At 31.9% G+C, this 12,626-nt stretch overlaps 1 protein-coding gene across 9 annotated transcripts in view; it reads right to left on the minus strand.

Annotated features, from left to right (window-relative positions):
* Positions 1–12,626, minus strand: part of LOC123011864 (orexin receptor type 2-like) — a 51,123-nt gene that overhangs the window by 15,638 nt on the left and 22,859 nt on the right. For all 9 annotated transcript variants that reach the window (XM_044409555.1, XM_044409548.1, XM_044409550.1 and 6 more), the window contains one exon: positions 2,888–3,035. In XM_044409555.1, coding sequence (XP_044265490.1) covers positions 2,888–3,035 — 148 coding nt within the window. The remainder of the gene's footprint in view (positions 1–2,887; positions 3,036–12,626) is intronic.

Genomic DNA, 12,626 nt, shown 5'->3' on the forward strand with positions numbered 1-12,626 from the left:
TTCTTTTACAGAATAATTTTTTTCTTAAATTCAATGGACCATAATTATCCTGGTATACCTAAATCTTAAAACAACCACAACAGTATTTATTTTAAATAAGTTAATTAATACGAGTAAATTTTTTCACCAAAATTTTAACTTTTTAATTTCCATTAAAAAAAACAAACTTTATGTACAAATGGTTGCCATGAACATAATAATAAGTAATAATAACTCCGTATTAAAGTTTTATTTATTTTATTCACAATCATTAATGTAATATGCTGATTACTAACCTTTTAAAGGGTGGGAAACATATCATTAAATTTTATGAGGAGTAATAATATTACTTCTCTTGAGTGGTAATATGCAGGACAGAAAACCTTAAAATTACAAAAATACCGGGAATTTTTTCTTAAAAGTTACGCATAATATTTCGCTAAATTAGTATTTATTTCGTTGCTTTGGTAGCAGTGTCTCTTACTTCCGAGGAATATATTGTTTCATTTCGACGATTTTAAATCAGATTCACACATTGGGCCGTATGAATAAAGTTAAGTAAATGCTTCTACTTGTAATAGTAAAAGATAGACGTAATTTAGATTTTATGAGAAAGAAAGAGACAAAATTATAGTAAAAGCTTTTGCTACATTTTATTCATACTACCCATTATTTCAATATTTTCTTTGACATTTCTGAAATGTCGAAAATCAAAACGCCATTTGGATGGCCTACCACGTTTGGACCTTAACTTTGTTAGAATTTTATTTTACTCAAATTATTGATTGAAAATAATGTGATTGTGAATAAAATAGCATACAACCCTCGGTGGTAATGGCATTACCCCTTGTGTTTTATACATAAGCACTCGGGGTAATGCCATATTTACCACCTCGCTTGTAATGTACTATTACATACTTGTACTAAATATGTATTATGTGCAATAAAATACACATGAAGAGGAATTTCTACTACTTCAGTGCGTATTTATTATTTTTTAAAAGTGAAATGAATTTTGGAGTTTTACACTTTAGGAATTTCATATTTGAATGCAATATTTTTAAACAAAAAAAACTGCTATCAAATCATTGTGTTGTTGAGATAACTATTAATAGTGGTTTACGTTGAAGCCGCCGGAGGTAATAAATCCTTATCCTAATGCAATATCTGATACAAACTGCATTTCACGTTGTTTGCAAACTAGATTTAACACATGTCGTTATTGTGATTAACAAAGCCTGAGAATCTTATTGTGGCTCTCAGCCACGATATTTTGTTTCAACTAAAATTAGAAAAGTTTTTTCGTTAAATTTTCATCGATTTATTCCGACACAGGTATAATTGGATGTAACATTTCGCCTAATTCAGAGGGAACGCAATTTATCAATTTATTTGGGTAAAGCAATCTGAGTGCTTTTGAATATTCATAAACCCCAAGCCGAAAATTCTCAATACAATTTTTCCAAAATAGTTGGGTATTAGTAATCCACCTTTGAAGCATTAAATAAACATTCAATTCCCGGTTAGCTTCTCTAGAACTCCAGATTTGCACCGGTGTTGAAATTTGCGATTAAGCGAAATGCTTGATGTGGCCTGATTAAATATTAACATAACAATTCTCTTTTTGTTGGCAGAAATATTTTCATTATCTTACGAGAAACACTCATTTTTGACTCGTTTTGTGTTTACCGAGTTCTGTGAGAGAGAAAATAACAAAAATACCACTTCAATTTCGGTTATTATTTAATTTTCTTAGAGAGCGAATTTGTGGTTGACTGACTTGGTTGCAGACCGTCTATTTGAAAGTAACACAGCTTGCATTTGGAATGGATTTTGTCGCAAAATAAAATCTATATAGAAAAACAAAGACTACTATTAATTAATAAGAAGTAATAAATTTGAATGGGATGGAACTTATGGTTTTGTGGGTGAAATATGTGTAATAAAGGCTTTTCATTTTTCCTTTTTTGAAGTTAATAAATATTTTGCATTTTCCGATCATTTTTGGTGATTCATTCTTTCCCATTCTTGATAAACCGGCAACCTTACATTTTCTCTCCCTTGACAGCCATTTCTTTACGCTAACACCCTTCATGTGTTATTTGCCTCTGTTGGATCGACTTGCTATAAATCACCGTCGTCACATTTCTCTAAAATTTCATTTTCTTTTCGTAAAAATGGGCACTTATCGGATTTTTTCTCGTGAAAAGATGTCCCTTTATTTGCTTAGTCGCCATGACTTGCGGTGCGACCCCGAACTGCATTTTTCTCGTTTTCTCTTTGAATCTTATTCGTATCTCTGAATTAATGGAAGCGAAGCGAAATTAAGCCAATTATATTAAATTGATTTGAGAAAAAGAAAAGATTGGATGAAGTCCTTTGTGGGTAGCTTGGATCTTAAACGAAGGGAAAGGATTACCTGTTGTCTTTTTTATCTTACGATTGAGTGTTTTTTTTGTCTTGAAATGTCGCTTGTTTTCTTGTTTATCTTGTCTAGTCGCGAGAAAAAAAAGCGAGTTTACAATTGCAACGACGAGATGCAGTCGCGGAGCGATCCCGAGAAACATAATATTTTCGCTTATTTAATTTGTTTAGGAAGAAATTGGAGAAACATTGAAGTTTACAATTGGACTTTTTCAGTTTATTTAATTTTTAAGGAAATTGCATTGAAATTTTAGTGTTTGCGTTTAACTGTAATAAAGTTTCTCTAAAAATCTCACTGTTCCGATTGGTTTGGTTCCAAGCGGCCACTTTTCACATATAAAAGCTCCATCCTTTAGAACTTTCCATTAAAATCTTTCACTAGATTAAATCAAATTCAATTTCCGCTCACATTTTTCTGATAATATATACAACTCGAAAGGATCGACTCATCACAAAAAAACACAGAAAAGAAAAAATTACTCACCACAGGCCAAAGCCACAATCCAGATAATTCCGATCGCAGTTTTGGCTCTTCCAGTTGTAGATTTGAACTTCAAAGGAAAGCAGATGGCGTACCAGCGATCGATTGATATGAAAGTCAATGTTAATACCGACACCGTCACGGATACACTCTGCAATAAAAATGCAAATTAGTTAAAATCCTGGAAAGAACCTTCTATTAACGTCACTTCTTTCGTCTTAAAATTTAATTTCTAACAGCGCATTTTTAGTCAGGAGATCGTTTAAGAGCTAATTAATTACGTTGATTAGCAAGGAAAGTGCATCAGCACGGTGCCGACCAAAAGGTTTTGCACTGCAACATTTAAACAAAAATGGCTTTAGTCGAGTCAAAATTAATTAGTGCAAAATTTAAAAAGTTAGTAAAAAACTTTTAAATTTAGTCTTGAAAGTCGACAAAAATTAAGTCAAATGAAGCCGTTTCTGTTCCTATCACAACATCTGCATGAAATAGACAAGTTATAAAATGTTTTCTTTTGTGCACTCCTTCGCAAGAGTTTTCAATAGTTTTTTGACTGCACGTCATTATTTAATTTATAATGGGTCACCAAATTGCGAAGTGTGATGAAAAAGTTTAATTTTGTTCGGTTGGCAAGATTTGAAACTGAATCAGTAATCTCTTTAATTAAAAAAAGCTCACGCACTGATGACAAAAGCACATGCATTTGCTTAAAATTGTAATCTCCATACAAATTCTAATCTACCAGCAAGGAAACTTCCCGTGTAATTATTTTTAATTAATAAGAATAAGACTACCCTTACAGTTGCTTTCATTTTATTTGAAAAGTAAACTTTGTGTATTCACGGATCGAGCCCTTTCAAAAAGCACAGATTCTTAACAATTAGGAAGTTAAAAGAGCTTTTGTTTAGAAAACTTTTAACAATATTTGACGTACATGTATTGAAATTTTTTCATTAATAAAATTAACACGTCCAGGATGGAATACCTGAAATTTTAAAATTAAACGAGCTGAAAAATGTAAACAGACATTTTTATTAATGAAAGATTCTGAAATTTCTTTAAAAATTACAAAACGAGTTGAGACAATTAATCATAATTTGGGAACAGCTAATTGGCGTACGACTTTGTGTTGGAAAAATCAATTTGTATGAGAACTGAAAGGTGTTCAGACACTTCTCGTAATTTCCGTTAAAAGCGAGAAATTAAAACGAGAGTTGAAGAACGAATCGATTTCAATAATCTCGTGGTTTACTCAACGCCAGTAAAAATTCTCTCAAGTATTTTAATTAAAGCACACAAACATTTCGACTGAATTATTTCAAAAATCGGGTGGATGAAATTTATCACACCTCATGTTAACAGAAAAAAACTGATAATGGAATAAGATTTTCTATGATGGATCCACTCACGCCCAGCTATCTGAACTTATGACAAAAACTCACCGAAGTGTGTCAATTTGTCTAGCTCAGACGGGTAAGGATGTCACTGGCAAATTGCTCGGAATTATTCTTTGTGAAAAAAGACTCCGAATACTTGATTGATAATTAGGGAAATGGGAGACAAGTACGTCGACGCTTCTCACACAAGCATTTATATTGAATTGGTTGATAAACAGCCAACAATCTGAACATGTGAGACTGCTAAAATCATCCTCTCACAAAGTTCGCGAGTTTGCTTTAAGTTGAAATTTAATAAAACCGCCGATCGCTGGGAAACATATTCATTTAGAATTTGCAGTGTTCTGTTGCTTAGTTAATTTTATATTCATTAAAAAAGTTTAGCGTGGAGACACTTTAAAACAGAAAGGGCAATAAAATGGGTCTAATAAAAATCGATACTGCCGTAATGGCTACCATTTGTAGTTAGTTAGTAATGAATAGGACAATTAACACGCCGGTTTCAGTCTGTTGCAATCAACAAGAATCCTTAATTACTTTTTGCGTTTCCATTCCAGTTTATTAAAAGAGTCATCCCAAGTGAAACGATCGGAAGTGCAAAATCGTTTTTTCAAGATTAATTTTTCAATAAATAAATAATACAGTTTAAATGTAATCAAAAATAGCGGCAACATAATTAAAACACTCTTTTAAATGAAAAGAACTGGTTTCTTTAAATTGATTACATTTTCATTACAAAGCAAAATTTTTACCCATATAAATACTTATAGATAATCAAACAAAAGTTGTTATTCCTCTGAAATCTTAAGGAATTGAGGAATTTAATATTAAGAATATTGAAAACATATTTTTTTGCAATAAAAGACGAAAGCAGTGAATATTAAATTATTTCGTTTATGAATTTGAGAATTTGCTAAACGATCAATGGACAAGCGAATGTTTCGTCTAAGATTTCAAATAAATTAAATAATAAATAATACCTGCATTTTATGTCAAAAACACTTTTTTGACTAACTTGAATTAAAAAAAAGCGAAAACGCTTCGTTTCATGGTAAACTCTATAAAAGGTTCATTACATGTTACATGCATTACATCATGTTTCCATACAATGAAAATTTGTAGTTTTCTTTGTCACTTGTGAATAAAAATACGTTATGAATCTCTAAATTTTTTTGCGACACACAATTTTTCAAGTGTGTTCTTTGCTGCCCACTTGAGAAACATTATTCTTTTGATGTTTTTCCTGTCGCATAGTATAAAAAATTCTATAAATAAGTTTTAACATTTTTTCGGATCGCTAGCGCCGCGTCTTTATAATTTCAAAATGAGCCAAAGTTTTGAAAATGCGACAAATAACAAATTGGCTCACCTCTAACAACCCTATTAGGAAACACCAGAACTAATGTCCAATTTGTCGGTGCCTTTTCGAGCGTTACGCCTATCGATTGTATCACAACAGAGTTAAAAGAAACTCGAACAGCCATTCACGCTCAATAATGTAAAGTAGCGAAACATTAAAGAAAACTATTTTTAGTCCGAGTTTTTGCATCCCAAACTGGCAACTTACAGAATCGTCTTAATCTAATTGTAAAAAACTTTTCGCATTCAGCACTTGAGATTTTTCTATTTCGGTTAACCGAGGTGAAAAAATTTCTTGAATTATTCATTCCGGACCGATTAGTCGTTGCGAGTTTCACACTTTAGTAAGTTTAATCGAGGTTGGAAGCCATTGGATGTCATTAGTTTGAAATAGCAACCCGAAAACTCGAGTTTTTTTACGTTGATTGATACAGTTGGGAATATCGCTTTAGAATCATGAATAACAGAAACGCGACAGTTTCAATTTCCTTTTGATATCTCTAAATTACATTACAAGGGAATGGACGTTATAAGTCCGAATTGGAACTCGATTGGTGTTTTGTAAAGAACGAAACTACAAGTACCTATGTATAGATTAATTAGCGCTTTCTTGAGAATGTTAGTCCTCTTTGAAAGTATTTACAAAACAAGACTGAAGTGCTTGCGTCATTAAGTCGAGTTGTACAGCTATTGTACGTGGAAATGCACATTTTTCCGGGCCCCTCCACCATTGTGACTTTTATTGCTGAGGTAACTAACCTGTTTGGAAAACAGAGACATTTAATTTAAAATTTTTGGTAATGTTATAAATTATTTTCACAAGCAGGCAAAAAACTAACTCACAAACCACACTAAGCCAACCTCATATCCTGCGATGATCGTTTAATAATTCATACATGACTTGCGTCTCACTTCTCATTCTTTTCTCCGTTAGCACCTTTAATATCTTAAGAGCAAAAGCTGACATTGTGCTTTTACACGTTGGAGATATGAGGTTTTCATAAATAATACATAACATGACTTTGTATTTTTACAGCCCGAAATAGACTTCTGCACTTTCCAGGACTGACCAAACGGGTCTTCTCAAAACACTTGTCGCTTGCTATTTTACGTTAAGTATGCCTTGATGATTTCATGAGTTAAGAACTGAACAGGCGACATTAAGTCTCTACAGAATTTCGTCGTAACCTCGTTTCAAAACTTTCTCGACGCTTTATTGTGGGTTTTAGGACATAAAGACTATAAGAAAAACATTTTCAACAGCTCGGAGAACTTGTAGAGTTAATTGTCAAAACACTTGTGTTCATAATTAAATAACCATTTTTGTTGAATCTAAAACTATCAGAATTTTTCTATACAGTATGTAAAATAGGCTAATGAGTTTTGTTTGAAAAGCTAAACAATTTCTAGGACAAACTTGACCTCAATTTTTTGTGATCAACGAATTGTAAGCACTGCTATTAAGCAACAAATACAGGGTGATTCACGAGGTATAATGAGCCTGGCCAAATTCTCGATGCAACCAACATAAATATTTTAACAGTAGATTTAGAAAACTAATTTATTTCACAAAAATATTACTCACCTGTCACTGTTTACGGCCTCATAGACAATAAACCAGATTTTAACAAAAAGACAAGCGCAATTTATAGCTTTTGGGTCATTGGACATGTCAGATAATTTGGTAACACAGTCACGATTCCATTTAATACTTTGTAGAAATTTATTTTATTTCGTTTCTCCTTTGATTACACTTAATACAGAAACTGAGACGAACTTCATTTTAAATTTAATCCACCTGTTGCCCCTTACATCCCTTCTGTTCAATTGAATGCTGACATTTATACATTAGTTGCATTTCATCTCTCTACAAACGTAAGAAATATTGAAAAGCAACACGATATTTTCTTACAGTTCGATTAAATGTTATTCATGTGTGTCGAAACACGTCTTGCAAATTACAGATGCAAATTATTCTCCCGAAAAGCAGTACAAAAATTGATAATGAGTTTATTCTCGTTAAAAAAGTAATGGATTCTTATATCTCTTATCAAATCGTTTTAAGCCACCCTAATAGCGGTGATATTAATAAATTGGCCAATTATGCCACTCCTAATAAGCCAGAGAACTTGTATTTCGTAAAGTAAATTTGTCATCTCGGAGTAGCGAAAAAGATATCCAAAACGTCAGAAGTGCCGTTTCATTACCCTATTCACCAACAATGCATATTTTGGTAACACAGAAAACTTTGTCTTTGATCAAATTTAGCAAGCCCCAAACATCCCTTACCTCGAACGAAATCTAGCAATAACATTTTGTGCTAAACAAACTCCAACGAGGAAGGTCGAATTAACTTGGACGTTATTTAGAGTTGCACTGCACATTTGAATGCACAAATTTAATTAAAAAAGCACCATAAAAAAAGGCAACTCCCGGTTAGCATTTTAATTGGGAGATGTTAATTCAAGGAAGCTTCATGAAATTTTCCTTATGAATATAGAGAATTGAAACGTCAAACACACTCCTGTTATAGCCTGATTGTTCAATTGATTTGCATCGATTACCTTGGCTATATTTAGTTAGCCATTCATCGATATGTACTTAACTTGAGCTTTGAGGGAGAGAGTGCTTTATGGAGAAATCTACATTTTATGATCCAGGGATTGTAAAGAAGGCAGGCACCGTGTGGTTTTTATTGATAGTAACAGGTAGCTCTCGCATTTTTCTCGCTTTCAGAGGCTAGGTTTATGTAAATATTAGAACATAGTCTTTAAGGTGGAGGTGGAAAATTGGAAATGGAAGAATTGACAAATGGCAATCCATAGGAAGGTTGAAAATTTTTTTTGGTACTAGTAGTTGTTAAGAAAATACAAACGACTCACAAGGCAATTTAAAATATTTTTTTTATGTTTTTCATTAATTACTCGTAATTAGTTATAGAAACTATTTAGTTTGATTATTAGTTTAAGAAATAAGAAATTTGAAATAATGTTAGAGTAGTCTCATAATTTCCAAAAACTAGAGCTTGATATTAGCAATAAATTCTGCTATATGGCACAAAAATTCTCAATAATTTTGGAGGACCGTTTCTTGTGAATAATTAATCAAAACAAGGTTTCTCAAAAAGATGTAACAAACTAAGACTCCACATTTTTACACATTATAAATATTTCTTAGAATAAACTTAAAAATTCTGCATTACAATTCGCAACGGCTACTCTGTTTTTAACACAGTTATGGCATAATATTTAAATTATTATCCGTGGCCACAATTCCTATTAATACATGTACCTATATGTCAGTATTGAATACCAAACCGCTTGATGTGGCTTTGACGATTGAGTGATTGACCAAGTAACATACGCGGAATTTAATCATAAACATTAATTTCAGTCCTATTAGCAATCTGTTTGACATTTTGACCCTATCTGGAAGTTTTATTCATAGGTGTAAAGCTTCTTATAAACATCTCTTCTTAAACTCTGTTTCAATTAATGAAGTAACTAGACTGGATTTAAACCGGATTTTGTGCGAAAGCTTTCCTTTTTGAATTATTTACGGCATTAGAGTTAAAGTTTGTTTAATCTCTTGTTAAAACACATTAGAGGTAAGACGTCTTTCAACACAGATAACGACACCGACACTAATTACGACTTATTGAAATGAATAATATTCTGCCTAAAACAATCCAATTAGTCCCACTTGAGTCCAATGTTAAATTAAGCCAAAGCAAGTCCATCCCCAACAAAGTTGAATCGCAGCGTCACTTATTGCAATATGAAAAGCTGGAAACGCTCACACAATTTATTAGTATCACACAATTACCGCCACTGAATAATATCCAATTAAGATGAGGAAACTAGCTCGACTTTCCGGGACTTCCTCGGTTCGTTTCTCTCCAAAACGCTCTTTCATTTCAACTTTTCTGTGAACTAGGGATTGTATGCCGGATGAATTATTTCGTTAATTAATCTTGAAACGTGTGGGTTGCGTGCTTACATAAGGGGGAAAGAAAATATAGGAAGGGTCTCAATATTACACTAGTCTCCAACTCTTTGAAATAACTAAATATTTATTCTAGTATTTTCCGTATTAAAATTGCATGAAAGAGAGAATTCGTAGAGCAGTGAGTTACATATTCAGAATATTACCCTAATTCTAGAACCTTATCTAATTTGTTTGCTAAGAATGTATTTATATTTTAAAATTCATAACAAAGCTATACCTTCCGTCAACTTTCAAAATTGTAAACATTATTTACGTTACGTAACATTCTGTTTTTAGTATAGTAATGGTGGATGCGCCGGGAAAATAAATTTTGATTATATTTGTTTAAACAAATAGGTTTTATATCAGCACTTTCGTTTCTTATACAAAATAATAAATCATTATCATTATTGTATTTTCAGTGCGCAAAATAATAGATGCTCCGAGAAATTGTGTATTAAATATTTTAATTCTATATTTTTTGCCAAAAATTTAAGATGAATTGAAATTGCACCATACCATGAATATAATGCAAAATTCCTTCTATTAAGTGAACGTATTACTTGAGAACTATGTTGCGATGGTCTGTATTATGTCAGCACATTAAGATACAAGTTACAGAAGGCATCAATACAAGCAAAAATTTGAAAATGTTTAAATTTAGCAGTGTTATTCATGAGGCCGTTAAAGAATGCAACTCAAACTAATGTCCACCATTGGATGTAATCTGGAAATGAATTCTCAAGGTTTTTTATATTCGCCACCAAAAATTCAAGAAATTAATAAGTTAATAAGCAATTTATTTTCAACGGCGTTGTCCCCAACATTAAAACTGTTAACGCATGCTAGAAAGCTGTTAACGCACCTAAATGAATTCGTTAATAGTCTTCTTAAAAACGCAAATTAGAACAAAAAAATGTTGCTTGATCGAAAGACTTTTTGTATTCATTGTATAAAAGAAGCAAAAAGCTAATAAAAATAAGTACTCGTATTATTATCTACTTTATGAAATACTGGCCTCTTAGTTTTGCGTATGATTTTCTGTTGAATAAAGCAAATTCGAAATTGATCAGCGCCATAGTTTAAACAAAAACCGAATTCAAACTTTTTGGACATTTAATTTTAAGACATTGCTCGATTAGCTCAAATCCCCGCCTGAATTTTGCTCGAAACCGAGAAAAATCGACGATATCTCACGACTAAGCTACTTGTGGGACATTTGATTGTTTTTGTTTCAGTGAAAAGATCTCAAGAACTTAATAAAAATCTAAATTAGACTTTGGAAAACTTTAATTGAACCAATTTTAAATTAGACATCTTCGAAAAGCAAATTTTTTTACCATTTTATAAAATAGATCTTAGTTTAACTAGTCAGAATAGGTCGATTTTCTTGACAACCAGAAGCATTTTAGGATAAAGCTTTAACGCACTGCACGTGTATGCAAGTGCGTGCATAATAATATTTCTTTATCAAAACAGTTTCTGTGTTGAGTTTTTTCGTGATTTTTTTACGCTTATGACAGTTTCCTTTTAGACGAATGCGTCTGCCCCAACTTAATGTTTTGTCTACAAAGATTTTATTTGGTGGCTTGATGTTAAACACTGAAATGCAAAAATATGAACTCCACATTTGAGGATTGTTCTTGTGTTGAAAGGTGTGAAGTGTGTCTGTTTTTTTAAAGATAAAGCCGAGGAAAGAAAAAGGGAAAATGCTAACGAAATAAGGATGCACACATAAATTTCTTTCGGTTGATTTTTTTATTTCCACCTAACAATAGGAACTACACAAGTGATATATTTTATTGCGTTCTTTTGTGGTGGAACACGAAATCTTTTTGGAAACGCGAAACGCGCAATCATGTCTATTTTGCTAGATATAAATACACTTAAACTTGTTTATAACGAGATGTTTGAAAATTCGATTTTTATATATTTTAAGACTGTTGTTAAAGTTTGAGCAAAAATTTTGATCGCAAATAATGTAAATATATTAAATAACGGTCAAACAATTATTTTAGCGTTCCGGTAATTGCATTTTCCACCCTTTTTTGTTGACCCTGATCCGTGAAAATGATTGTAACTCCCGATCAATCATTTTCCCCATTATTTCGACTCTTTCATTCAATGTTACGAATGTCAACAATGTCGTCGTGTCACCATTTTACAACTTTATTCAACTTTTGATCGATGACCACATCCATAAATGTTAGCTACCCAACATATTGTATCGTCTGTCGAATATTTACATTCGAGTCGAGCACGCAATGACTTTCTTTGTGGGAGCAAAAATCAGATGAATTAGCAGGAAGTGAAGGAAAAAATAAACAAAGTTTAATGAATTGTATCGGATTCTATACACTTAACTGAGCACAAGCACTGATACATTATTTATCAAACTCGCCTAGTAATAATTTATACCTGATTTTTTTTAAGAAACTCGGTACTGAATCAATAACTCGTCAGCCTTTGTATTTCTTTTCTAAAAAAGGAAATTTTAATTATGAAGTTGAATAAACACGAATTATTTAATTTCAACAAGAATAACTCAGGGTTAGTTAAATGAGTGATGAAATTATTTTTGACTCGGTTTAGGAGTGTCAAAATAATTTGGAGATAATTAATATATTACTCCATAGAATAATTTAATTGTTTGGAGCAACAATTAGGGAGGCAAGCAAATTTCGTTTCGTTTTGCGCAATTTATAACGTTAATTAATAAATTTCATTAATTAAACTCGGTGATATGTCATAATCGATTCTCTATATATTATTCTCCACACGCAGAATTTATAACTCTATACATAAATGCAAATAAAAAAATAAGAAATAAACTACCAGACAAAACAATCACGAGACACATTTATAAAATCGACAAGAAGAAAGTTCTGTTTTTCCAAGTGCTTATTTACTTTTCTGTCTCGAATTTATTAGTCTTCAAAGAACATTTAATTAATATCCAACAAATCAGGTTGCAAAAATCAATTCTAACTATTTCACCA

The sequence above is a fragment of the Tribolium madens genome, unplaced genomic scaffold (assembly GCF_015345945.1).
Source record: "Tribolium madens isolate multiple individuals breed KSU strain unplaced genomic scaffold, Tmad_KSU_1.1 Scaffold_91;HRSCAF=231;Tcas5.2_LG7, whole genome shotgun sequence".
NCBI classification, from domain to species: domain Eukaryota; kingdom Metazoa; phylum Arthropoda; class Insecta; order Coleoptera; family Tenebrionidae; genus Tribolium; species Tribolium madens.